The sequence below is a fragment of the Populus nigra genome, chromosome 18 (assembly GCF_951802175.1).
Source record: "Populus nigra chromosome 18, ddPopNigr1.1, whole genome shotgun sequence".
Classification (NCBI taxonomy): Eukaryota; Viridiplantae; Streptophyta; class Magnoliopsida; order Malpighiales; family Salicaceae; genus Populus; species Populus nigra.
This window is the reverse complement of record NC_084869.1, coordinates 13032749-13053816: the sequence shown is the minus strand read 5'-3', so window position 1 is coordinate 13053816 and position 21068 is coordinate 13032749. Positions and strand designations below refer to the sequence as shown.

At 36.6% G+C, this 21068-nt stretch overlaps 4 protein-coding genes across 4 annotated transcripts; 1 reads left to right on the top strand and 3 right to left on the bottom strand.

Moving 5' to 3' along the window:
- The first annotated feature begins 2968 nt into the window (after nucleotides 1-2968).
- Nucleotides 2969-7006, top strand: LOC133677804 (cationic amino acid transporter 1-like). Its single transcript, XM_062099928.1, has 3 exons — nucleotides 2969-3403; nucleotides 3490-3942; nucleotides 5472-7006. The coding sequence occupies exons 2-3, from the start codon at nucleotides 3498-3500 to the stop codon at nucleotides 6848-6850; spliced, it is 1824 nt and encodes a 607-aa protein (XP_061955912.1). The 5' UTR covers nucleotides 2969-3403; nucleotides 3490-3497; the 3' UTR covers nucleotides 6851-7006.
- An 18-nt stretch (nucleotides 7007-7024) lies between these two features.
- Nucleotides 7025-9856, bottom strand: LOC133677805 (cytochrome P450 704C1-like). The gene is made up of 6 exons (XM_062099929.1): nucleotides 9461-9856; nucleotides 9162-9377; nucleotides 8288-8576; nucleotides 7883-8214; nucleotides 7351-7551; nucleotides 7025-7264 (listed from the first exon to the last, which is right to left on the bottom strand). Exons 1-6 carry the CDS (start codon nucleotides 9812-9814, stop codon nucleotides 7082-7084), a joined length of 1575 nt encoding a protein of 524 aa, XP_061955913.1. The 5' UTR covers nucleotides 9815-9856; the 3' UTR covers nucleotides 7025-7081.
- Nucleotides 9857-11060: 1204 nt separating this feature from the next.
- Nucleotides 11061-14253, bottom strand: LOC133677807 (mitochondrial metalloendopeptidase OMA1). The gene is made up of 3 exons (XM_062099931.1): nucleotides 13113-14253; nucleotides 12848-12996; nucleotides 11061-11555 (listed from the first exon to the last, which is right to left on the bottom strand). Exons 1-3 carry the CDS (start codon nucleotides 14061-14063, stop codon nucleotides 11303-11305), a joined length of 1353 nt encoding a protein of 450 aa, XP_061955915.1. The 5' UTR covers nucleotides 14064-14253; the 3' UTR covers nucleotides 11061-11302.
- A 1025-nt stretch (nucleotides 14254-15278) lies between these two features.
- Nucleotides 15279-20868, bottom strand: LOC133678518 (DEAD-box ATP-dependent RNA helicase 7-like). Its single transcript, XM_062100832.1, has 14 exons — nucleotides 20306-20868; nucleotides 19509-19643; nucleotides 19284-19424; nucleotides 19061-19172; nucleotides 18618-18688; nucleotides 18391-18545; nucleotides 18203-18314; nucleotides 17651-17752; nucleotides 17497-17557; nucleotides 17251-17419; nucleotides 17079-17175; nucleotides 16892-16986; nucleotides 16066-16199; nucleotides 15279-15854 (listed from the first exon to the last, which is right to left on the bottom strand). Exons 1-14 carry the CDS (start codon nucleotides 20741-20743, stop codon nucleotides 15616-15618), a joined length of 2061 nt encoding a protein of 686 aa, XP_061956816.1. The 5' UTR covers nucleotides 20744-20868; the 3' UTR covers nucleotides 15279-15615.
- Nucleotides 20869-21068: the final 200 nt, after the last annotated feature.

Here is a 21068-nt window from a genome sequence, read left to right as displayed (position 1 = left end):
CTTCAACGTTTTTCCAATTTTGTTTCCTGTAATCCACAAGACCGAGTTATCATAGTACTCCATCGCTAAATCTGGTAATCTAACCCATACAGCAACTTTATCAATCTTTGCCTCATAGGGATCAAAATTTGGATGCCACGTTCTAACTGTGAGATAATGGTCAGCAATCATCCAAGGACCATTATACAGTGCATATTCTTTGTCAACCTCATTAGCGAACTTAGCGAGGAAAAAATCATTTCCCAAGTCGACTAATTCCAGATCTGTTTGTATTTTCCACAAGGTCTTCAGTCGCTTAATCAAGTACATATATCCCACCCTTCTTCCCGTAACCTTAACAATCAAGGTTTGTCTCCATGGTCTGATTGGATCAACTCTGCCGTGTTTAATTTAATTGAGCGTTTAGCCCCGATTTCAATAAAAAAAAAACATAACCCTATGTTAAGACCTGCCGATAATACCTAGAATTAAGAACACATAATTTAATAGGAACAGCCCCAGCAGTGACTGTGACCGCAATCAAGGCCCATGGTTCTAACCCAACTTTAACGGTGCACCTGTTTCTAGTATCTCTTATAACCATGTCCCCCTTAGAGGGTTTGAAAATGATCACATATATGTATATATTCTCCGGATTGAACAAGAAGAGGAGTTAAAAACTTGGGTATCAGCACTTGAGGGTTTAGCTGCTGTGGTCAATCGTGTGATTTGTTCCGTCCCCGTCCCGGGTTCGATCCTTTATGTGCACGCCTGTCACCCCCGCGGTGCCTTACCTGCTCCTGGGCTTGCAGGATGTCCAGTGGACCGTGAGGAATAGTCGTGGTGCGCGTAAGCTGGCCCGGACACCCTACGTAAATAATAATAAAAAAAAAACTTGGGTATCATGACAGAAGTGAACATGCAAGTTGGTCCCGTCCAAAACATGGAGCCTCAGACTGAAATCTTTCGAGCCGCCAAAGCAGAACAGTCAACTCTACAAGCTTTCCTTGTGTTCATAGCAAAATATTTCATCCTCTCATTTTCCGTTTTCTCAACAAGCAATCTAGTAACCGTCAATGTACGTCTCTGCAACATGTGCCATTGAATCAAATAAGCAGCAGCCCTCCAAAGTTTCCTCAACCTCACGATACATTTATATATATATATATATGGAAAGACATATAAAATGAATAGTGATTGTGTTGATTGTAGAATGGCTTACATGCCATACATTTATCATCTTGGATAGCAGATTTGTTGATTTGAGAGATAAGAGAAATAAAGCTTGCCAGAAATTTACACACACAAATTTCATGTATTAAAATAGTGATAAAATTACAATAATAAACTTAATTAAAAAAAACTATTTTAAAAATGCTTTTTACATGGATTCTGTAATTATCAGTCAAAAACGAATCTTGTTTTGAATAAAAAAATATTAACATGTTCTTAGAGATTTTAACTTGGCACGTGGTATATGAATTTGATTTGATTGGATGAAGAATATTGACACAAAGATTTCATGATTTAAATCTTTTTAAAAATATGTGTAACATCTAGATATTTTTTCATATTAAAATGTATATATTTGTTCCTTTGTTTTTATAAAGTTTAATTTAATCCTAGAGAAACGAATGTTAATTTTGATCTTTTGTTCGTTAAAAGATTTTTCTTGATAATTTTAACCCTCAAAAGATAGAAAAATTAGCTCTCCCTCTCGTAATCATGCCAATTTGGTCCTCTTTCCTAAGAAAAAGTTTGAGTTTAATAACAATGCTTTAAATCCTCTCTCATTAGTTAATGCAAAACGTTTTAAATCCCTGTGACAACTCATGGACAACTCGGTCATCATCATTTCCTATTAATAATAAATAAAATTAACCGTTAGATTTGGTACGTTAATTACCTATAAATAGGTGGATTTAATTAATGGATTTTATAAATCCAATGGTCCCTATTATTTCACTTAATGAATTTTATCAGGCTATTATATAAATTTAAAGTTACTCATGATGTATTATTTGATTGCCAGTCTTTATACGAAAGCATGTGGCATTTTTATTTTTATTTTTATTTTTATTTTTTCGAATAATAGAACAATTATAATACTATGGAATTGTTTTAGTGGTTAAAAGACTATACAAGCAGATAAAAATGAAATAAGCAGATGCGCGAGCTTGCACTTGCAGTTCTGGGCGTGCCTATCCTTGCTTTTTGGTCCAGGAACTGGTCCATTAGGCCCAGCTCCTGGGTTTCTTTTTAAATGGTTTTCCTTCAATTGTTTTAACTTAATTAAATAAAATCAAAGAAACTTTTTTAAAAGGTCATGCATTAATAAATTCATTTTTAGATTACGGTGGGATAATTTTTTTTATCACTAAACCCTTTTTTTCAAAAAAGAAAATGTATTTCAATAAATTTAACAGTTAAAATTAAGTTTTTTTATAAATTCTTTTTTTTTTAATTTTGAACTTCAACAATGAATTTATTAGGAACTAATTTTTGAAATTTTTTTATTTTTTTTGTAGAGGAATTTTGTTCTCATTACTCGGGTCATGACTTTGACTTTTTCTCCTAAATTTACTCGATTATTTGTTGGGATCTTCTTTTTAGTTGAAAACTTGTTTTTTATTTTCATATTTTAATATATTATTGATTGAAATTGAATTTTCTAATTTGATTTGATTTATATTTCATGGGATTATCATGATCTTATAACTCGAATTATGAATTGATCTAAATCAATTTAATATATCATTATTTTTTTAAAAAAATATTATCCGATACATCATAATCTAAATATTTTAAAAATATATAATCTATCAAGATAAGAATTTAGATTTCTCATCATCATCTTCGTATTTTTTTTTCTTTCACGTTTAGAAAAACATGTTTGACAGCGCGTGTGAAAAGGCCAGCATGTATCAATAACGTGTGCTACCCTTATTCAAAAACCCTGTATAATAATAGATTAGATTACTGTGGCATGAAATTCGGATCAACACAACCAATGTGAACGGGAGATCAGAACAGCCCACATCCATAGGTTCTAATGTACATCGCAAACATCACTATTATTCTCCTACCTGCGTAGGACTTTCCTAGTTTATTAAACCTCAATTCCTCCCTTGCAATATCACTCAGATTCCACCCTTTTTTTTTCCTTTTATGGGGGATTCAGATTCCATCTCGAGATAATCAGTTCCGTTTTTTTTAAAAAAACTTGGAAAGTGGGAGAGATTGCCAGTAACGTATTAGCTGTGAGTCGGTCAACCTTTAGTCGATATATATCACTGCCCATAGCCGGTGAGAGAATCCATTTATACTTCTTCTACTGCCTTGCACTACACATAGAGAGAGAGAGAGGTAAACCATTCCCATCTTCTCTAATTCTCTTCTCCACCCCTTAATTAGTTTTAATCAGGTAATTAACTCTTCAATTCTCTCTGTGTTTTTGTTTTCTTCGTGTTCAATTATCATGGTTTTATTTGTGTTTTTTCGTTTTCTTAGGAACAAAGATGGTAGGCGGCAATTTCCATGGGGATCATCAAGAAGGTGGAGACCAAGAGGGGATGAGGAGGAGGAGGGGATGTGGATGCAGCTGTACAAAGAGCGATTTCTTGCCTGAGGAATCGTTTCAAAGCATTGGAAATTATCTTCAAGCACTTAAAGAAACTCCCATGAGGTTCAAGGATAGGCTCCTGACTCGATCCTTGGACTCGACCGAGCTCCATGAGATCAAATCCAGAAGTGACCATGAGATGAAGAAAAACCTTACTTGGTGGGATCTCATATGGTTTGGCATCGGTGCTGTAATCGGTGCTGGCATTTTCGTGCTCACAGGACTTGAGGCTAAAGAACATGCTGGCCCTGCAGTTGTCTTGTCGTTCGTTGTTTCCGGCGTTTCTGCCATGCTTTCTGTCTTCTGTTACACTGAGTTTGCCGTGGAAATTCCCGTTGCAGGTATGTGTTATTCTCCTACCTTTCCGTATTGTTTTCTTTCTTAATATTTTTAATTTTAATTTTTTTATACATTTGTGCTTGCTAGTCTAATTTTATGCCGGGCCGGAATTGGGGGGCTGGCCGGGGCTGTAGCCTGCAAAGAAAATCTTTCTTTCAGCCCCCTTTCTTCAATAAATTAGATTTTTAATCTTAAAATAAAAAAATTTAAGTTTTAGTCCCTCTAAGATTTTTTTTTTCTTTAATTTCATCCTTCCAAACTATGATTTTATGGATATGCTTGTCATACACTTTGCCCATTATAGCTGCTCAATTTAATTATTATTAGAAAGTCAGTGTAGCTTTCAATTACTAACAGAAGAGATGAAAATAGTTGAAACACAGTAACATAAATGTATTTTATATTTTTAAAAAATAAAAATTCATTTTAAAACTATAGCGAGAATGGACAAAACGCATTAATTGGACAAAATTATATAATATTTAATTTTTATTATAATTTAGAATAGTAATCAAAAGCAAACTAAGAGTTTAATCATATCATGCTCTCCGAGTTTACATGAATTGGACTTCAATCCATATACAACTTATTAGAGTTTGGTTGACCTTTCATAATTATTATTAGACGGCAGCTAGCACAAGCAAACTCACTCTTGTATTTAAACTGTATATATCTTACAAAATCACAGTGTGAAAGAGATGATTTGCAGTCAATCTAGTTACTACGATGTTTGACCTTTCCTTAAAATAGTCAACATAAAACTGTAGTTAAGGGTCCATCTCTGCCCTCAACTTGTATATCTTGACTTCTTGATGAGAGGAACAGTTAGGCAGATATGTGTCGGCGTTGCATTTGCTGACCTTTCAATTTGTTACCAAGTTTGACTCTTCTTTTCTTTTCCTTGTTGCGACCACTTGTAACCTTTTTGCTAATGTGTTTGAAATCTTTTTTTTTAATTTAATTTTTTATATTTTTAGATTATTTTAATATGTGAATGTCAAAAATAATTTTTAAAAATATAAAAATATTATTTTAATACTTTTATAAGTAAAAAATATTTTGAAAAATAACAGTTATCTAACTTAATCACCTCATTTTAATACGTTAGTGCATTCATATGGACATGTCTTATAGTTACATGCATGGGTTGTAAAGGATAATCTAAGCAAAACGTAATAGAGGGAGTTTCTCAAAGTGGGGAAAGATCATAGGAAATGTCTATGAAAATGACTTGAAAGTACAGGGGGTGTTTCGATGTTGGTACTAATTTTTTCATTAGAAATGGTGTAGTTATTCATGACTTAATTAAGATTATGGCAGCAAGCACCTTAATCATTCAATGGTTAAGCCACTAGTTCTTTTCTAATCCACCTGAGTAAAAATGTTAGTTTACTTAAAAGGGGTGCCAATACTACTTGTGTAGTGTTTAATAATGTTTAGGTCTCATCAGCTACCAAACATGGGCATTCTTAGTTTTGTGCAATATATAACAAGACATTGAAAGTTCTTGAGATTGATGTTTTCCTTTCAGGTGGTTCTTTTGCTTATTTGAGGGTAGAGCTAGGTGACTTCATGGCCTTCATTGCTGCTGGCAACATAATACTTGAGTATGTCATTGGTGGTGCTGCTGTTGCTAGGTCGTGGACATCCTACTTTGCCACTCTTTGCAACCACAAACCAGATGACTTCCGAATCATAGCCCACAGCCTTCCTGAGGACTATGGCCACCTTGATCCCATATCTGTTTTTGTTTGTGCTGCCATTTGTGTCCTTGCGGTCCTTAGTACCAAGGGCTCGTCACGCTTCAATTATGTTGCTTCCATCATCCATGTTGTCGTGATCCTCTTCATCATTGTTGCTGGTCTTGCTAAAGCAGACACGAAAAATTACGCTGATTTTTCTCCCCATGGAGCCCGTGGTATTTTTGTGGCTTCAGCTGTGCTCTTCTTTGCTTATATTGGATTTGACGCTGTTGCCACCATGGCAGAAGAAACCAGGAACCCTGCTAGAGATATCCCGATCGGTCTCGTTGGCTCAATGTCCATAACTACAATAGCATATTGTTTGATGGCAGTAACATTGTGCTTAATGGTACCGTACCAGAAGATTGATGAGGATGCCCCATTTTCAGTAGCATTCGAAACCGTAGGTTGGGGTTGGGCTAAGTACGTTGTGGCAGCTGGTGCATTGAAAGGCATGACAACAGTTCTGCTCGTTTCTGCTGTAGGGCAGGCGCGGTATCTCACACATATTGCACGCACTCACATGATGCCACCTTGGTTAGCTCACGTTAATGAGAGGACTGGCACCCCGGTAAATGCCACTATTGTCATGCTTGCTGCAACTGCTATCGTTGGCTTTTTCACCAAGCTTGATATTCTGTCCAACCTTCTTTCCATCTCCACATTGTTTATCTTCATGCTTGTGGCTTTGGCTCTTCTCGTGCGCCGCTACTATGTTAGTGGTATCACAACACAAGAAAATCGCGTCAAGCTCATCATGTGCATTGTGGCCATTCTTGGTTCTTCAATAGCAACGGCTGTTATTTGGGGTACTGCTGATGAAGATAGTTGGCTTGGGTATGTGATCACGATACCATTATGGTTCTGTGCTACTTTAGCACTCAAGCTTCTTGTTCCACAAGCAAGGGATCCAAAATTATGGGGTGTTCCGTTGGTGCCATGGCTACCATCTGCTTCAATTCTCATCAACATTTTCCTTTTGGGATCTATAGATAAGAAATCATTTATAAGATTTGCTGCATGGACTGGATTTTTGTTGGTATACTACTTTCTATTTGGATTACATGCCTCCTATGACACAGCTAAGGCATCAGGAGAGAACAATAAGGTTGAGGATGGTCTCAAGAATGTTGAAGAAGGTGCTGTCCCTTCCCGGACTGGTTCATGAGGTTCAAATGTTCGAAATGTTCTTTCCAAAACCGGTGAGGTTATGAATTTCCTACATATGTGATTCTGATAGAGAAGCAATGAACATGAACATGCTGCAATAAGCATTATATTCAACACTTTTAAGTAGGTAGACCTCAGTCTAGTATATATTTTATATTCCACTTGTCCATTAAGAAACATAAACGGAAGGCAAAGAAGAATACATTAGCACACACTTAACACCTGAGTTTTACAGCCTGGGAGATGCATATAGATGTAGCCCTTTATCTAAGTGAAGGGTAAACATTGTTCGATAAGTAGCTGCCTTCCTCGCATCCACAAGTTTGAACCTAAAGAAGTAGAGGAGAACAGCAGCCAAGATCTTCATTTGCCTGTAAGCAAATTCCTTCCCTAGGCAAATGCGAGGGCCAGCCTAAGAATGGTTACAGAAAGAAAAAGCAGTTTAGATGCATCAAGAAATTGCAATACAAGTAAACTGATAGGTTTAATGATACTAACATGAAATGCCGTAAAATTGAAAGGACTTTCTGGTTGAAAGATGCCATCATGAAGCCATCGTTCTGGATGAAATTCCTCAGCATCGTCTCCCCAAATGTTTTTCATCCTTCCCATCGCATAAGCCATGTAGGTTATGCCGTCTCCTTTCTTCACCTTGAAGCCATCAGGAAGAATATCATCCTCTGCAGCACTCTTTCCATCCTGCATTTGGAGGAAATACAAACAACTCCCATGTGAATTGAGAAAATTATTACTACTTTAAAATAAAACAAGTTGTGCAGAATTAAAATAAGAATCCTAACTGGATTCATGCATCCAATCCAATTATCTTTGAGAAACCTCAGTGGAGTATCATGCAACTATGGTTTTGGATGTATAATTAATGAAGCATGTAAAAGTACTTGACAAGCCTCCATAACTAAGCTAAAATACAAGAAATTATGCAGTTCCACCATGGCAATGACAGAGCTACTTCCAAGTCCATTGCTCAGTATTTTATGTTTGTGGGAGTAACTATTGTCAAATATTTTACCAGAGGAACAGCTGGATAGAGTCTGAGAGTTTCTGTCAGAGATGCATGAAGGTATTGCATCTTGTCCAGGGCTTCTTCAGTCATCAATTTCGAAAATTCATCAGCAGACATACTTTCCTTAATTCCAACTGCTTCTCTGACTTCTTGTACAACCTTCTCTTGAACTAGAGGATGTTTACAGAGCATGTAAAAGAACCATGCAAGTGTATTTGCAGATGTGTCTTTTCCAGCTATGATGAAATTGAGAGTTATATCTCTTAAATACTGATCAGTCATGTTCTCTGGATCCTTTTCACTCTCCAACAAAAACCTTGATAGAATATCTTCCTTCCCTCCCTGTTCACCAACAAACAGTCAAGTATGCTAAATTAAAGCTGCATGTATCACTATCAAATAAAAGTTTACTTGCTTCAAGCTTTCCAGTTTTCATCTGCTCTCTCATGCACCGAATCATTTCGAAAATGAAATCATTGATGACTTTGATATTTTGCTTAAGAGAGGCTTCTGAACCAAAATTAAGGAATCTTTTGAGCTCCCATATTAGATCAACATATCGCCAAAATACGATACTATTAGAGTCATCAAAGGCTTTGGTGAACCTGCTTCCAAATTCATCCAAGCCAGACAAAGCATTCAGCTCAAACCCAAATCCCACTTTAAATATTGAGTCTAAGGTCGATTTCATTAGCATATCCTGCAAAAAAATAAATCATTAAATAGTATAAGTTAACGGTTGATTGATAAACTAATTTGATCTATATTGTTCTTGGAATTAAACTTTAAGAACATCTAACACCCTTTCCATGCTGTATATATCCTTTCCTCTTGTTTTGTAGAGGAGGGCTACAAAGGAAGTTCTGAGACATGTAGCTTATGCTGAATCTGTCTCTGTCTATCTCCAAAATGGAACTTCTTGGGTCTCCAAAATAGCAGGTGGTATTTACTTATCGAGGCATTACTCCAGCTATAATTTCTTAAATATATCAAACTGAAAATTGTCAAGAAAATTCAAGTAAAAAACTTTGATTATGTTGTCTGTAATAGTTTAAGTTTTTTAATTAAGATAATTTTTAATATGATATAGTATTTTAATGACCACGTGATCATAAAAACATAAAATAATAGGAGCATATATAAGTTTTAATCTCAAAAGAGATTTCACTTAAAAATATATGTTAAAAAATAATATATATCATTTTCAACTTTGAATTGAGATGGTTCTTTACAATAACTAACCACAATAATATTGGAAATTTGCCACCTGTAGCAGGACAGATACCTGCAAATCTATGCTCTTCAAAGCTGTTGCTGCAACAGTAATCTTTGAAACTAATTTTGCAGCATTAGCCCGAAAAACAGCACTACTGAAATCTCTCAGAACTCTTGTTGAGAATTCATAGCTTGCAAGCTTCCGCTGGTGACGCCATTTATGTCCATCTGCTGCGAAAATCCCATCACCAAATAGATCTCTCATTATCCCATAATTATAGGCACCCTGCAACATCATGACAGCCAAATTGCACTGTTAATTTCCATAACGAACTGATAAAGTCTAAGATAATAACAAGTGCCTGACACCTTTTCGTAATTGGAGAACTTGGTTTTCAGTACATATTCAACATTAAGGGGATCAGCCGTGTAAATTTCACTATGCAGAGGCGTAATCAGACGAAAAGTGCTATATTTCTTAGCAATAGATGTTTGATAATCGAAAAGTCTATTGAAGTGTACAAGGTAATTTAGAATTGGACCAGCAATTGGAGGCTTTTGATCCTCCAAGATCGACTCCTTTATGTAAAATACAAGATACTTCAATGCAAAGACTATCACAAAAACTATCGGTATTCCTATTAGGCCTAAGACAATAGAGGGAGAGACATAAAATCCCACAAGAAGAATGAGCACGCCTGAAGCAAAAAGAAGTGTACTCATCCTGAAAGATGTTGAATGGAGAAACCAAGAGAACTGCAAATAAGAAATATCAATCAAGTTTTCCATGCTTTTGACTACTATTAGGGTTGTTTCTTACATCGAGAGTTTCATTGGGACCAACTTGTGAGAACGATGTCTTTTGTTTTACCTGTAATTAATTGATAAATCAAATAATGTTCAAACTAGAAAAAAAAAATTATATTTATATGTACTTATCAATGGATATGATTATCTAATTGGTCCTGGACCTAGTCGCCTGCTTTAGCTGAACACAAGCCTGGCTTTACATGCAGAGATTTAACAAAAATAATGGGATCCAGATTCCTTTTACACACCAACCCTACAACATGCATGGAGAGAAATATTTAAGTGGAAAAAAAGGTCACCAACAAAGATTGCCAGCATATGAGAGACATGGCAAAATGGAATTTTTATACAGTACCAGGATAGATGGATTCTGCAGAGAAAATTCTCAGATTGTCTAGTACATTTCACCATACCAGAAGCAAATCTGTGGCTCCATTGGCATCTTATCAAAATGTTCACATTATCAGGAAATCAGTCATTGGAGAATCAGTTGCATGTTGCAACAATACACCTTCAATCCTCATCTCGTTATTTATGCAGTCAAGACCCAAACTATTTCTCTCCATCACAACATCTGGGGAAGCTGTTTCTGATAACTCATGAACAAAATCATCAAGATCAATCATGCTATAGCCTGCTACTTTTTTTATTTAGTTGGTAGATATTCAAGAAAATTTTTCAATATGAGCCTCCTGTCCAATTTACAGTTGTCATAAAACGTGGGCACGGTATTTTGCACAAATCAAGACTCATTTCAATAATCGAAGGAAAATTGGAAGGAAATTGGATGCAGAGACCACATTAGGAAAATGTCTGCAAGGACCGAAGCCTGCTTTAAATAGCAGAGCAGTGCTAGTGAAGGATCTGTCCCAGACTTCATTACAATTTCTCCCATGCAATTTGGTGATCCTCACAAGAACAAAGCCGCTATGACACCAGGTAACTAATCTGTCCATGTATGTTGAAATTGCTGAGGGCTTTTGCAAATGATAATTAATAGACTGATAGATCCTCAAAAGACAAAAAAGAGACTTTATTAAATGGTTGAATAAACATAAAGCTGGGTTATTTAGCCCAGATCTCCACTTGATGCAGTTTGTGTTTTGCTAGGCAGCAATCAGAAAAGAGATGCAGAAGTGTAGGGATAAACAAGTAAGCATATAAGAAACTTATATCAGATCACAAAGAAAAGGTAAGGAATCAATACAAAGCTATTTATCCTCATGTAATGGATGGTAATTACAGTTGCCAGAAATACAAGAAAGGGTTCAGGATGAAAAGAAGATCAACTCGCAAGCTTAGCCTTGCACTGTAAGGTGAGAGAGAAGCATATCAAAAGTGAGGCTCTGTTCTTTCCCAGCTGCAACTTCCAGTGTATACCTACTGGAGATTGGTGCTGCTTTAAAGGAAAAAACCTTCACCCCCACGTCCTGCTATCCTGTCTCTGTAAATATGAAGTGCTTCTTCCATGACTTGAGCTTGGGCAAGCAATTGAGCTCTCCGCTTTCCAGATGGATGGGTAGAAAGATAATCTCTGAGTGCTGAATCTCCGGTGAGCTTTCCCAATTTTTCATACACTCTAGGTGCTATGCGAGGATCATATCCTGCAGAAGCCATCAATAATAACCCGACGTAATCTGCTTCAATCTCCATCCTGAAACAAAAGACATTGGAATGTGTGAGATCTTGCAGTGGACCAGATTTACATTACTATTGTACCTTCTACTGGATAGAATATACTGAGGTTAGTTTCAGATAAACACACAAGAAGAATTATCTAGAGAAATTAGAAAGCATGATATCATTTCATTGCCCACTGCATGTACCAGTCATAGCCAGAAAAATAAAAGTAAATTGTTCTGTCTCATTGATGATCTTGTCAATTTGTAAACAGTGATAATCCAAGATACAAGGGGAATTGAATTGGTGCCCAGACTAAGGTGAAGCTAATCTTTAAGCCTCTAGAAATTATAATATTGTGGCACCATCCACCTTGGGCTCTTAAACTTCAAAGAGGATGGAAATATCTAAGATGAGAGGGAGAGATTCAAGAAAGATCCATTGCACTGAAAGCAAGCAAGCAACAATTAGAAAGAGATGGGTAGGATGTATGGGTGCTCTTCACAGAATCACACAAACCAAGGGCTTCACTAGATGCCATGTACTTTCTGGTTTTCTACCATCCTCTGAATATATTTAGATTTCAGAAAGTGTTGCATGATTTTACAGAGATCAATAATCTTTCGAAGCAGCATTGAATGTGATGCAAGTGTTGGCTGCTGTTTGTGCATGTTACTGTTGGGCAAAATTAGAGACACATCATTCGATCTCCCTGAGACCAGTCCAATGAACAGCTAAACTCAGGTGGGACTACCAAATCCATATAATCTGTTATGATCCATACATCTCACAAACTGTACTAGGTTGAAAGCACAAAAGCCACTTGCCACCCACATACATGATACGTCATTCTGATCTACATGGATCTTTGTTCCACTAGGAAAAATCCAGCAGGATGGATCCTGAATCTCCTAGTAAAGGAAATGATGAATTTCTTTCAACAAAATCAAATTACACCTGCTGTATTCTCTATCAAATATTACCTAAGAATACATCTATATTAAGTGCTTATACTAAGAGCTAATAACAATGTTATGCACACTTAAACTACATGCTATTACGCCAGAATCAATAACAATAATGTTGAAATTGCTTGATTCCCAGTGATCTCATACCAGTCCAGGCAGTCTGGCTTCAAGCCTATAGCACATATGAGACAAGCTTAACAAAATGCATTAATAAATTATTCCATGACCACAGAGTGTTTTCTTAGCTTACATGAAATATTCCTGCACATATTGCCAGCCACAACATTACAGAATACAAAACTAACAATTTACATACAGTAAATAACAACACAAATAAAGGTTAACAAAAGAAGCATACCTTCGGGAGAAAGGTAGCCTCAAAAACAGAACCGACATTGCATTTGCAATATCAGGCATGATAAACTGGTACAAAATGAGTTGCAAAATGGCAACCCACAAATTCTTTGTGATTCCTTCTGCTGCATGTCGTGCCACAGCATGCCCGACCTAATCAACAAAAAAGCATCCAACAAAACAAAAAAACAATCATCTTCAACCCAACACTAAAAATAGTAATAAACTACAATTCTAAAATACCAAAAACGTGTATAGAATAGATATACCTCGTGCCCAATAATGGTAGCTATCTCTGCATCAGTTCTAAAATGCTCAAGCAATCCAGTAAACACAACAATCTTCCCCCCTGGCAAACAAAAAGCATTAACAACAGGCTCATTAACAACCAAGATCTCCCAATTCAATCCATCCAGATGTGAAGCATCTGCCTTCAACCCTTTCTCTTTCTTTCTACATTGTTGAACCCAATTATCATCAAGAATTTCATCTTCTTTATACCACTTCCCCTCAATTTTCTCTTCTCTCTCACTCAAAGCCTTCAAAGTCTCATGAGCACTTGCCTCATGCGCCATATCACTCTCCTGCGATGCATACCCCATATCACTCCAAACTTGCTCACGCTTCAACCCTCTTTGCAAAGCATCAATAATATCCTGTGCAATCAAACGCATCCTAACACTTTCAGGGTGTAATGCAGGCAATATCTTCCCCTTAAAAGCCGCTTTCATTTGCTCAAATTGAGTCTCACCCATCTTCCTCTCCATTGTCTTTGACAAAAGCACAAAATGCCTTCTTTTTGTATAAGGTACAGTCTCTAAATTACCATAATAAACAGTAATAAAAGCACCAGAACCAACCAAAACAACAATCAAAACAGTTCTTGGATTCCTAAACCACCTCTTAGGCCCTCTAGGCTTAAAATGTTGTACACGATACCTATCAACATAATAAAATCTCTTTGCACCAATACCATTACCAAGAAAAGGATTATAATTAATTTTATTAACACCCATTTGAGAACCAGACCCCAATCTTTGATAAAAATTACAACTTTTTGAGAACCCAGAAAACTTAACTGGATTTGAAGCAGAACTCAAAGACCCATCTTGATAAATTCTTGAGAAAGCTGATTCTTCAACTGAAGGTCTTGTAACAATCTTCGACGTGTAGCTTGTCAAAGCATCAAGAGCTAGTTTTGCTTTCCTGTAACACCCCATGATTTCTTGATCAAGATCAAAACTTTATGGCAAGAGATTCATCAAGTCACGGAGTTGCGTGTTTTTTATGTTGTGAGTCGTTTGTTTTGCGTCGTGTCGGGCTGTTTGCTTGGGCACTGGCTGTTGAAGACGGGTCTGGAAGTTTGAGTGTGTATAATAAACGTTGTGACCGTGGAGATGGTGAAACGGTGGAGTTTTGTTCCTAAGGAATGACAAGTAGTCGAACCGGTCTGTTATATGGGTCCAAATATGTTACTACAATTTTTGTTCTGCAACCGAAACAAAGTTTTGTATCAATTGTATCCCTAATTAATTTTGGTTTCTTAATTTAGGCCTTATATTAGAATTACTTCATCGGGAAAGGTTGCACAAGTCACCTACAAAACGGCATCTCTTATCACCAAAAAGAAGATACAGTTTAGATGAATACATGTTCAGGGAGGCCGAAGTTGAGAACTTTTGAAATATGAGGAACGAAATTGATATAAAAGTTATTTTGAGGTAAAATTAAAATTATATGTTTATTATAAAACTCAGTCTTAGGTTGCAAATTTCTCGGATTAATCCGTCGAATAAAACCAATTTTAACAACCATGCTATACTTGTTATGAGAGAATTCATTTCGAGAAACTAACTCGAATTATGGATTATCGGATCAGTATTTTAATTAAATGAGCATCATTGAATTAATTTGCAAGCATTTAGTCAAATTAACAGGATCATAGGTTAAGACATCCTCATTAATTTAAGTTTACTAAAATTTTGTTTACTTTTATGTTTCAAAAATATTTTTAAAAAACACAATAATGCCCCAAATTCATCCAAGTGATGGTGACCATCTTCTAATTTAAATTCTTTTCCAAAAACACATTCTTTCATACCCAAATTTCCATTCTTCATCTAATTTCTGTTTCCTTCATTCTATTTTTTAAGAAAGGAAATTAACAGAAAAACAAATTACAAATAAATTTAAAAATATGCAAATTAAATATACAGTTTCCACCACTACAAGGATTAATTAAGTCCAAAAGGAACAAAGTTATAATTTACCCTCACTCATAAATAAACTCATCTCTACTTGTATGGAGTTTGATGCAAGCATGACTCGAAAAGATGTATCAAACAAAGCAGCTGACAGATTATATTTCACCTGAACCTCAATAGCAACATAATATCAAGAACATTGTGTACAAGATTGAAAGCGCAAAGGGCAACTAAGAGAATAAAATATATCTTGCGATTCATAAAAGTTATTTAATAGATTTGGACTGTTCAATAATCAAATAATATTAGAAATCTTGTCACCTGATCTTAGATTTTCATTGAAATTCAAACATGGGGAACACAGCAAAAATCCCCTCAAAATGAAATAAATATGGCATAATTTTTTTTTATCAAGCCTAGGATAATACACTTGCAGGAAAAATCTATATAAATTCCCCAAGCAAGCCAGTTGCGTTTTCAAAGTTTCTTCGTTGTCAGAAACTCTTCAGCCTGTAACAACTGTAAGGATTGGTGTGTCCATGGACTTCTGGGGCAAATTGAAAAAAACTCACCACTTGTTCCCATTGTTGCGACCTTGAAAGCCACCAGAGCCATTTCTTCTGTCTGAGAACCCACCACCCCTGCCACCTCTTCCCCCTGAGAACCTATTACCACCACTCCTATCACCAAAACCACCTCTACCACGACCACCACCACCACCAAATCTACCCCTTGGTCGGTCTCTTTCTTGCAAAGAAGGCAATGCTTTAACCACCTCTATGTTCACACCAGCAGCATTTTCCTGAGCTGCAATGGCAGAGGAAGAGAAGAATAATGAGCACAAGCATCACGGCTCAAGGTATTGCAAACAAAAGATGAAAACAAATCAAAGTGAAGGCCAAAATGAAGCCAATCACGCATTCAAGAGCACAGATTTCATGCATAAACAGATGCCCCACAAGGAAGTAATTGCCAAGCTAAGGAAATTATATGATTAACCAGTAAACTATAACATTACCAGCTAGGAAAGTATCAACGTCTTCTTTCTTGACATCAAAAACTGCACCATTTCCATCGGCTGTGAGGCTCATGCCCGTCACTGACTCAACCTTATCCTCAGGCAAGATTCTCCTCATGACACTAAAAGCAAATCTGGGGAAATTCAAGAAACGGGCAAGAGCTGCCAATTCAGATAACAGCTTCAAAGGAGAGAGGTAATTGAGATAAGAAGAAATTCAATTAACTGAATTTCATGGAAACTACTCAGTATTTCATAGAGATATTCTGGACTCTTCACCAAGTCCTAACCTTTTCATAATTAGTCAACTTAAGTCATAAAGAAAAAATAGAAATAAAGAAACAACACAAAGTTCAAGAAAAGAAAACCTTCACTTTTACAACACCTATAATACATGAGAACCCCACTCATGATGGGTGTACAATTATTGTATTATAAGCAACCTGTTAGCAGTAGTTAGCTTCCAAAACCTGTATTCCTTCAGCGTATGTGCAATTTTATAAGCTTTATTCAAATTCAGAGTTTTTGTCCTTGGACTACAAATGTCAGATCATAGGGCTACCACCCTAAAGTAGGTGGAACTCCATTTTCCTCTCTCTAATCTCAAACACAGACCAAGAATAAAACAGGCATCAACACATGCATTGAGGTCCGTTGAAGTCCTGCTAGCTGATAATGACTCAATGTCAATGTCAATTGGGTCACAGCCTTTCTAAAAGATGATCAAAATCTCTCAGCTATTCTATTTCAATTTTATTCGGTAAAAAACTCTTTAGGGTTGAATTTAAGAAACAGAGAACAAGAGTAAGAAGCTTTTAGGACTTACGATGGAGTGTAAATGGGTTTGCCAGATTCAAGAAGTAAAGTGACATGGTTGTCCATGGAAGTTAGCAGTGACCTACTCTTGATCTCAGTATAACCCTGCATTTGCATGTTTTCAGTTCAAGGTGCTAAGTCAAGAGTTAAAATATCGAAGTCTATTTGAAAAAAAAGCATCAACTAACATAACTTACAGTAGCCTTGGCAAGTGCTTTTGCAAGTAGTTCTACAGCTGACAAACCTGAGGTACTCAACAGATTCTCTGCTGCAGATTTGAATGCTGGAATTACACTGCAATATTTGCTGCATGTTAATATCTGAAGCTAAAAGTGTTTAAAGTACATGAACACCATCATAGAAGTATACCTGTCAGAAACCTGAGTTATTGTTTCTGCAGCTCCCACGCCAGCTGCTTTGGCAATATCCTCAGCCCGGGGGGCAGTTATATGCTCAAATTTGACACCTGATTCTCTTTGAATCTTAGATATATTTGACCTTCTTGGATCATAGAGCATCACAGCAACACCACTATTGCCTATAAAAATAGTGACAACTCTAAGCATCCACATCAAAGACATTCAAAAGATAGTAGTCATAAATACGCATATTTACCTGCTCGTCCAGTACGTCCAGACCGATGTATATAAGCTTCTACATCATTTGGAGGTTCACACTATAAAGCAAAAATAATGTTATTTGACAAATAAAAATTTTAAATTTCATAACGTGCACCAGAAAACATGAGAACTCAGAAACAGACACACACCTGGATGATTAACTGCACATCATTGATATCCAATCCTCTTGCAGCCACATTTGTAGCCACCAAGGTCAGGAATTTGCCAGACCTGAACCCAGAAAGGGTCACCTGCAGATATCATATATTAGAAGAAAGAAAGAGATTAACAGAGTAGGTAGGTGTCTTCTTTTTTAAGATGCACAGTCTCCACACAAGGTTAAATGAAGTTTTCCTCTTGACTGTCAATGCAAAAATATGGATATTAGGTTGCTTCCTTTTCACAAGACTTTCTGTATGCCACCAAATATCATCTGCCAAGACTATACGCCAACAGTTTCACAAATATCTTAGAAAGCAAGGGAACTACTGAAAGGGGGGGATAAGAGAGATGGGATATCATCTTCTGAGTTCTGAAATCATATTTGAGCCCATCCCCAAGCTAAAAAATTTACTTACAATACATGGCCCCAGAGAACTTCCGAAACAATTAAGGAACCCAAAAACAAAAACAATTGAGACATTCTGCTCATAGACAAACATCAAAACAACAGAAGGAATCATGAGTATGCAAAAGCTCACCTCACGTTTAGACTGCTGTATTTCCCCATGTAAAGCCCGTGCTCCAGGCAATAATCCAGCAAGTTCATTTGCGGATTCCCTTTTCTCTGTGAAAATAATTGTACGGCCTCCGCTGAATAAAAAACATGCAAGTGAAAAACATATCCAAAAAAATCACTAATAAACAAAAAGCTGAAGGAAAAACTAACCTGCCATAACAACTTATGACATCAGGAATAACCTGAGGCATGGCAGCAGTAGAACAGGGAAGTACAATATGCCTTACATTGGTGCTGGCTTTCATTTTCTCATTACCAACAAGATCAATAGTTTTCTTAGTTGGCTTGAGAAACCTAGAAGAAATCTGGCAATGTAAAGCAAAGATTAGGGATAACACAGCAAATTTAAATCACTAATTCATAAGTAAGGAGCGTACATTTTTCACCCAATCTGGCAAGGTGGCACTGAATAGAAGTGTTTGAACTTTTCTTACATCCTCTACCTTTCCTGCAAAATGCTATGCACTAGTAAATAAAACAATAACTTTACATCTAGCATCAGTTAAGCAACAACAGAAGAGTTTGGTGACGAGCAACAATCAGAATGTGTTCAGAGACAAGCATCTATAACGTAATCTAATACATTCCAATAAAAAGTTTTTAGGAATTTGAAATGGCAGAGTTATCTGACTAGCAACATCAAAACATGTTTAGCCGCCAACATCTACTAACACCTGGAAACAAGGACTTAGAAATCAGGATTATAAAGACATTGACATGATAGAGGTTACAGAATCAATAGTTGAACTTCAAGTCATGATTCCAAGCATCCTTATCGTCAAAATAACATGTTTCAAGTCTCCAACACGCAGATACATACCTAGAATAAGTTCAACATCTTCAACAAAACCCATCCTCAGCATTTCATCAGACTCATCAAGGACCCGAAACTTTAATAAGCTTAAGTCAATGTTGCCCTTCTCTATGTGATCCTATGCCAAGTTTAATGAAATAAAAAAATGTTAAAAGCAAAGAATATTCAAATGCATGTACCATTCTACCACTATCAGAACATCAAAATAAGATTCTGAAAAAAATGACACCTTTATGCGGCCAGGTGTTCCCACAACTATATCCACCCCTCTCTTCAAGGCAAATTCTTGAGGCTGGTATGAAGCTCCTCCATATACACAGCAAGAATTCAAGCCCACTGCTCCACCATAAACTTTGAAATCTTCAAACACCTGAAAAGTACACACATGACTGAATATAAAAGAGCCATGTCAAAAGTCAGCATCCATAGATGTATCCTCCATGTTGTATTATACCTGAGTGGCCAGTTCCCTGGTAGGTAAAAGAACCAAAACACTTGGTGGCCTTCCATAGCCTGTCTTCCTTGATGCTTTTGCAGGCCCGTTTACTAGCGACTCCAAAATTGGCAAAACAAAAGCCAATGTTTTACCCTGCATAATTGTAGCATGTCAGTGACCGTTTCTAAATTATCAAAAAGCATATCCTAATTGACATGGAGCACATAATTATGCTTAAGAAACACAAAATCACATGCACCAGAAATATCTAGTTAGGCTAACGAACACTCATTTTCAAACCATTTCATATGTAGCTATTTCCCCCATTCAACAAATAATACAAATACCTTCACAAAACATCTGAGCCATTAAAAACCCCAGATATCATGTTAAACGTGTCCTTCCATAATTATAGGACACAAGCTCTCAAGTGCATAAACTTTTAAAATTTTATTACAAAACTCAATCTTTAGCTACAATAACCACTACAAATCATTGAGACACAGCCCCAAAAACTTATTTACCAGTTTGTGCTCACTTTGAACGCACGAACCCTTAATTATACAAAATTTGATAAATTTTCTTTTTACAAATTCGCCCATGATCAACCACTAATTCCATGAAATGCAATTTGCAATCATACTTGACTAACTCTGCATAATCATAACATAACTAGCTGTTTTAACTGTGTAACACACAAAATCAGGCTTCACAATTTGTAAGTAATTGCAACATAACATCTCATTAAGCACAGACAAAAGAAGAAATCAAATTTTCCAACAAATTCATTCATAAACAAACACAGAAAACCAAACCTGCCCGGTCCTTGCTCGGCCAACCAAATCACACCCATTAAGAATATCCTCAAAAGTCCTAGCTTGAATAGGAAACAAAGCCTCAATCCCTCTCTTCTTCAACGCTTCCCTCAACGGTTCAGATATCCTAAACCTGGTAACTGCATTAGGATCCTCAGCTTTAACCTCCTCTCCATCTTCCTCCTCTTCAACAACCTTAGCTTTCTTGCTTTTCTTCTTCAAATTCACAGGCTCACCAAGCTCTGAGCTGGTTTCACTCCTCTCCTCATCATCATCATCAAATTCTACAGCTTTTCTCTTCTCTTTCTTCTTCTCTTTCTTGCTAGAAACCATCAAAGGATCAGTTTCTTGGGTCTCAAGAACTATTTTCTTCTTCATCTTCTTTTCTTTCTTGGGATCCACGGAGCTGTTGTTGCTAGTAAGAGATAAAGAAGGCATGTCTTCCTTTCTCTTCCTCTAGAAGGGGGCTTTAGGGTTTGTGGGGTTTTCTTGTTTTCTCCTGCTATGGAAGAATGTGGAAGTGGAGGTGCAGAAGCAGGAGAGAAAGAGGAGGAAGGAATCGTTAGGGTTTGTGGTTTTATGGAGGTGGAGTGGAGATATTTTAGGCCGTTGGATGGTCAAGCCCTAATTAATTAGGTTTTTTGCCGTTGGATTAGAAACGTGTTAGTACTGTTATAGTGATGGGCTTGAATTTCTTGTATAAAAATATGAGTGGATGGGATAGGGCTCAATTGAGGCACAAAGGCTAGAAAAGGTCCACTAC

What these genes read in the sequence shown, in the direction of transcription:
- LOC133677804 (XM_062099928.1), top strand. Translation starts at nt 3,498, where the DNA reads ATGGTAGGCGGCAATTTCCATGGGGATCATCAAGAAGGTGGAGACCAA. An exon ending in CGTGGAAATTCCCGTTGCAG is followed by an intron (nt 3,943 to 5,471) that starts GTATGTGTTATT and finishes TTTTCCTTTCAG; the next exon opens with GTGGTTCTTTTGCTTATTTG.
- LOC133677805 (XM_062099929.1), bottom strand. Translation starts at nt 9,814, where the DNA reads ATGAGTACACTTCTTTTTGCTTCAGGCGTGCTCATTCTTCTTGTGGGA. An exon ending in AGTTCTCCAATTACGAAAAG is followed by an intron (nt 9,378 to 9,460) that starts GTGTCAGGCACT and finishes ATGATGTTGCAG; the next exon opens with GGTGCCTATAATTATGGGAT. An exon ending in TCTATCCAGCTGTTCCTCTG is followed by an intron (nt 7,552 to 7,882) that starts GTAAAATATTTG and finishes CTCCAAATGCAG; the next exon opens with GATGGAAAGAGTGCTGCAGA.
- LOC133677807 (XM_062099931.1), bottom strand. Translation starts at nt 14,063, where the DNA reads ATGGGGTGTTACAGGAAAGCAAAACTAGCTCTTGATGCTTTGACAAGC. An exon ending in CTACCATTATTGGGCACGAG is followed by an intron (nt 12,997 to 13,112) that starts GTATATCTATTC and finishes TTTGTTGATTAG; the next exon opens with GTCGGGCATGCTGTGGCACG. An exon ending in AGGCTACCTTTCTCCCGAAG is followed by an intron (nt 11,556 to 12,847) that starts GTATGCTTCTTT and finishes CTTTTGTTTCAG; the next exon opens with GATGGAGATTGAAGCAGATT.
- LOC133678518 (XM_062100832.1), bottom strand. Translation starts at nt 20,743, where the DNA reads ATGCCTTCTTTATCTCTTACTAGCAACAACAGCTCCGTGGATCCCAAG. An exon ending in AGATGTTGAACTTATTCTAG is followed by an intron (nt 18,689 to 19,060) that starts GTATGTATCTGC and finishes AGCATTTTGCAG; the next exon opens with GAAAGGTAGAGGATGTAAGA. An exon ending in ATGTGCAGTTAATCATCCAG is followed by an intron (nt 17,558 to 17,650) that starts GTGTGTGTCTGT and finishes TTTGCTTTATAG; the next exon opens with TGTGAACCTCCAAATGATGT.